The sequence below is a fragment of the Anoplopoma fimbria genome, chromosome 23, assembly GCF_027596085.1.
Source record: "Anoplopoma fimbria isolate UVic2021 breed Golden Eagle Sablefish chromosome 23, Afim_UVic_2022, whole genome shotgun sequence".
Taxonomy (NCBI): Eukaryota; Metazoa; Chordata; class Actinopteri; order Perciformes; family Anoplopomatidae; genus Anoplopoma; species Anoplopoma fimbria.
The window spans coordinates 5086921-5092920 of NC_072471.1; the positions used below are offsets into that span (position 1 = coordinate 5086921).

A 6000-nucleotide genomic window follows, 5' to 3' on the forward strand; every position below is an offset into this window, starting at 1 on the left:
CTACATTTGTGATGATATTCGAAACACGGCGCTCCGAGTCATGCATCATTTAAAGCGCCAAAGGAATTAATCAGTGACTAACAACCAACGATCCATAAAAAAATCAACCATGGAATATTGGAGACACCAACCATCCATCATAAAAACACACGTTAAATGGGAGTTATGTTTGCCAACAAGTCTTTATCTTAACATGGTCTCATTGTGAAAACACTCATAAGGAATATATATGGCCTTTATTTACATCTACTCATTTACTAATGCTCAAGCAATACGCCCCTGATTTATGTCTGTCCATGTATTTAAATATGACTCCTTATTTATGGTTATAGCATCAACTCCACTCTAAAACAAACTAGAATTATCTGATCTACATTTTAATAAATTACTCAATAAGCCTTTCAGATAAAAAATAATTTATTGCTATTATTACACTTAATCAAAAGCCTCTCGCTGCCTTTAAAACGCCACCATCTCCATCTCTGCAGTAGCCATGCTTACAACTGTGATGGCACGTGTGTGTGTGTGTGTGTGTGTGTGTGTGTGTGTGTGTGTGTGTGTGTGTGTGTGTGTGTGTGTGTGTGTGTGTGTGTGTGTGTGTGTGTGTGTGTGTGTGTGTGTTGTATGTGTGTCACAGCTCATCTATCTCCTACAGCGTCCACCGTCACTTGTTCAGCAGGGTCTAATTTATGCAGTGGCGATGGCGATACTGCGCCGCGCGCTGAAATGGCATCATTCTTCAGCGCTAACCCCTGTGTGCTCCCTCACACTTCCTCTCGCTGCTGACAGCTCCACCCCAGGCATGATTTATCAGGCCCTCAAGCAGCAGACAAAGGCGCTCCGGCACGTGTGCCGTGCCAGGGACGGATTAATAGATAAACACTGTGATTTCTGAACCAAACACAAGAGAGGGTCAACTTCAAAATAGCTTAAGATAGTGCCTGGTTAAGGTCAGAGCAATATGGACGGTGAGGCGCAGTGAGAGGGTTAAATCTATGTTCCTGAAATATATGGCCATGAACAAGCCATCACATACTTGTAATTGTCTGTAATGGCACGTGTAGAATAACTTTTTCGTATCATGTTTTTTTAATTTGGTACTCCTGCTGTGTTTGTGTTTTGTTAATGTAGTTCAAAAACTATGAAAAAAGTGGTTCTGTACATATATGGAACTATGTACGTAACATCCTATATATGTAATTGTTGCCAGAAGTTCAATGAAATAATGAGGTTCTGGCCAGAATAAGGAATATACTGATTATCACTCCAATGATCATATTTCTTGGCAATTTTATTTTATTTTTGCTCACCAGTGTTTTGCTCATTCAGTCTTCTCTAATTATACAAAGCTTTTGGTTGTTGAATGCACTACGTATTGTGTCTTTTCCAAAAAGTAAAGAACTATATAACATGTAGTTTCATGAATTATGGGTTACATAGTTATTGAAACTACTTCAGTGCAAAATGTTCAGCAATACACCTTTAATGGATCAACACGTTGAAAAATGGACCTGGTCTTTTATTTTAACCCATTATCTACATCCCCTTAACTTGATATGGGCAAGGGAGCACATGGCTCATGTTAACTAACGAATGACCACTGAGCTGAAATGAGAACAAGAAAGGAAATGCATAGTACAGCTTTGGCTGCTTGTGAAGGTGGTTTTAACACGTAACACCCAATTTAAGCTTGTTTTTTTGTGCACAAAGTGAGAAATCAAATGAACTGAATCACTTAATTTGTAATGCTGTTATGGAGATTGGAATTATGGTAATTTGGCTGAGCATTCAGCTGCATTGTTTAAAGGGTGAGTGCATTGAAAGAGGCAGTGGATGGTTAATATCGCATCAAAAAGGGATTGTGCACAAACCCATCCGAGACTGTTCATTAAGGTCTCCTGCAGTGAACCGAGGCTCATTAAAGTAACATTGGGAGAGCGTCCACAACTGATTTTCCTCCAGAGAGACTCGCCTGTAGTGTCCCTCAGTAACAAAGTATTACAGCAATAACAAGACATCAGCGTTTAGTATTTCTTCTTTCCCATACTCATGAAATACCCTTTTCCTAAATGGTTGTGATAAACTTTAAACAGAACAGCTCGACACCTGCTGTTCTAGTGCATTCCGAATACAGTACTACATGTTACAGAAGGGAATGTGTGTACTTGTGCATGCAAAGTATGTGTGGAATAAAAAAAAAAACTACCAATACAGAATATATTTCCCAAGTACTTTCAATAAACTGTGTCATAAAAGAGGGTGGAAGTCACAAATATGTGTTTGTGTGTGCGTGTGTGTGTGTGTGTGTTCTAGTAGTACTCACCGCACTGCTGCAGGGAATATCTTTGACTTTGAGCCAAGCCAGGTCTAGTGTGCCCTCTCCCTTGTAGCACGACTGCAGCCTCTCCTTGATTTTCTCATTGATCTTCCGCAGAGAGAAGACACACAGTGCGGAGTCCTGCGAGGCCTGGCGTGGGCGCCTCTTTTGGCCTTTGGAGAACACGGCAAACAAAACATCATCATCCGGTGCCACATCTAGTGAACGTGCCAGGATAGCACCAGCTTTGGACAGGTAGGCCGCCTCCAGTAACCGGTACTCCACGTTGCCACTAATGCATCCGATAGGAACCTCCACGTAGGAGTTGAAGGCGGTGTCTGCCTTGCAAAGGCGGACTATCTTGGATGTGTAGACCTGTTCCCGACCTGTAGATGAGGATCCAGTGGTTGGCCCACCCCCCATTTCAGGCTGCAAAGTCAGGAAGTAGACAAAGTTCCCACTGGCAAAGCCATAGATGTAGTATATGTCAAAGTCTGGGATAACAGTGAAGGTGTCTGAGGGAATCTTAATCATAGAGGCTACAAACTCATCATGGAAGACGTAGGCAAACATGCCATCCTCCTCCGAGTTTCTGGCCAACTTGCGGCTAGAGATGGTGGGGAAGTACTCTGGTTTGCCATCCACTGCTGTGGCTATGAACAGCATGTCCGGAGAGGCATTGCCGTATGACACAATGACGCCAAATACAGAGCCACTCTCATTGACCCCAGAGAGGTAGTGCTCCTTCTTGTGGAAGGGCTCTCCCAGTTTGAAAAGGTCATCTAGGCGGAGGAGTTTGCAGATGCCCTGGTAGAGGCTGCCACATGCCAGCAGACGGTTCTCCCGATAGTCCATTAGAAGCATCTTGTTGACGTTGTTGGTGAGCGAAAGTGGCTCACTGCAGGGCTGGACTATACGTGGTGGGTAGCACTTGCGGTTGTCTTCATCCGGGCCAGTCTCGTGGGACACCTGGACCTCTAAGCCCGGGGACAGTTTGTATATGCGATTGACGGCTCCCAAATAAACATTGCCATTGCGATAGTCCACTGCCAGATGGTTGAATGTCCATTCTGGGTTCTCGGCACGAAACGATGCATACTCGTCCTCCTGAAGGGATGCTGTGATCACCTGGGATCCGGCACTGTGAGCTTGTGGCGCTTGCACCACTGTTTGTGACGTCACAGGAAGCTCCAGACTGGACAGGAAGCAGCATACAAAAAAGCAGGTCCGTGTCCTGGCGAGGGACGTCATGGCTGTTCTGAGGTTGGGAGTTGCAAGGAGAGGGAGGGAGGCACAGTCCAGTACTGTCGGCCAATCGGGATCAAGCCTCTCCTGAGATGGAGGACATTATGTACCTAAAGAGGGAAGAGAAAAGAACCAATGAACAACCACAACAGGAACAATCACATTACTACACATTCAAGGCAACAATCACATGGTATTGATGGATAAACATCATGCATATGAAGACTCTGATCTATGTTCTAATTTCATCTGGCACAGATTAGAGCAGAGCATCTTTTACAAAGAATGATGAGGAAAACAGGTGAAGAGGCCACACACTTGAGACTTTAGAACCATCTATAATTAGAAAAGAAATGGGCTAGAGAGAAAAAGGAATGAGGCTGAGGCTCAGTAGAGGCTTAAAAGACAGTGTGCAGGGAGAGCTTTAGCCAATAGGATCAGTCCGTGGATTGAGGAAAGGGACAGAAGAGGAGGAGTAATGCATGGTCTCAGAGGAGGTGATCAGCATGGCTCCGCACCATCTCTCTGCATGGACCCCTGCCCTTCTACGCCCCTCCTTGCCTTTCTGCTCCAGCCGCTATGCACCTAATTGATTCTCCCCTTGGAGCAGCAATTTGCATGCTTTGCCGATTTCTCTCTTCTCTCCCAATAGGGCAGCTCACCTGCTGACACTGCTAGCAGTGAGAAAAGGCTCGTCTTTCTCGCTTTAACATACCTACACACAGACACACACCTACACACACACACACAAAGTAGGAGGTTTATGAGCAGAAGAGGAACAATTAGGGAGGAAATGCAAGTGGTTGCAGAATAAGTTTCCCTGCAGTCCTTAGGTCATTTGCAAATTCTCAGCATTACACATGCAGACAGGCATCCTCACACACACACACACACAACACAACACATGTAAAACCATGGCAATTTAGTGAACGTTTTGCATGCGAGCCCAGCACGCAGCATAATGCACACACCAGCACAGATTATCAAGGGGAAATGACAGCATTTCCTGTAAACATGGTGGTCCCACGTGTGTCACCTGCTCATTAGGCCTCTCCAATGGCAACTGGGTATTATGAGGAGTGGTGTTTACCTGGGTAGTATCCAGATCTTAGTTCTACACAGACACACACAAGAATGAAAGTCCTGCAACACTAATACAAATCATATTTTGCACCGGAACTCCACAGTGTTAACCTGGTCTGGTCAACTCATATCACTATCAGGTGGAAATACAATAATCAGATACTTTTCTTACATATGTGCTTTGCATAAAAAATATAAAATAGTCTAACGTCAACTTAAATCCACAGGAAAACAGCAGAATGAGGGTTTGCAGTTGTGATCATGGTATTAACCAACATTTTTTCTTACCTATTTCATTTTACAGGTACAGGGTGAAGACAGGAAACCCCTTTTAGTGTCAGCCATAGTAAAGCTATGTTAAAGATTTATCTAAATTTTAGGGTGATGGTTGTGTTTTAGCTCACAGCAAATACAACAATGAATGTTCATTATTTTTACATTGTTGTAAAAATATAAATTAAATAAGAAAAATTCATAGCGAAGTCAAAAAAAAAATGTTTTTGTCATTGCTGAAAAATGACAAGAATGATTTTTTCACAAATTTTCACTTCATCCATTTTAGCATAAAATTATAAATCCAATTATAATGATCCCATTATAATTACATAGTAATTTTGACTCCATAAATAAGTCTACTTCTTAATAAGGTTTTAACTATAGTCATTATGAACGCTTGCAGCCATCAATGGTCGAGCTACCTGGCATTATCCAGCCACAGATCCCATTTCAGGTTCATATCCTAGCAATCACAAGTTGTGGTGGTGTCAAACGCAACTTCACTGCAATCTTACCAATCTCCCCTCCATCTCCTGGCAGGCAGAGAGAGAGAGAGAAAGAACAGAGCAGACAGCCTCTCCACGCATGATAAGAGCACCAGAGAGGATGATGAGAGGGATGAAAACTGATACAGAGATAGAAAATGTGACGTGTGTTCAGGTGTTTGTGTGTGTGTGTGTTTGTTTGTTTGTTCACGAAAGAGTAAGATCATTAACATAGCTATGACGCAAGCGTAAGGTAGGATGATAAGGGAATATGGATAGGAATTTACAGGCTGTGGACAAAATAATAGAAACACTTATAATATGAAAAAAACCTGCAGTAAATACAGATTTAGTCAACATTTTGCCATCCACTGCTGTGGCTATGAACAGCATGTCCGGAGACACAAAAAAAAAAAAAAAAAAATGTATACTAAGTAACTAAACCCAAAGTAACAGTCTACACATTTGGGAGTCTGATAAAAAAATGACATTATCACGTTCACCAAATTGGCATTTGCAGCAGTGCAATTGCACTGAAAGGGGTTTCTGTTATTCTGTCCACCCACCAAAGAGAAAGAGAGTGTAAGAGTAGGA

General features: G+C 42.7%; 1 protein-coding gene across 1 annotated transcript in view; it reads right to left on the reverse strand.

Moving 5' to 3' along the window:
- The window catches only part of plxna4 (plexin A4), a 194632-nt gene extending 191064 nt beyond the window's left edge, over positions 1-3568 (reverse strand). The window contains exon 1 of the mRNA XM_054624328.1: positions 2324-3568. Within this exon, the coding sequence (XP_054480303.1) occupies positions 2324-3568 (1245 nt within the window). The remainder of the gene's footprint in view (positions 1-2323) is intronic.
- Between the last annotated feature and the right edge of the window lie 2432 nt (positions 3569-6000).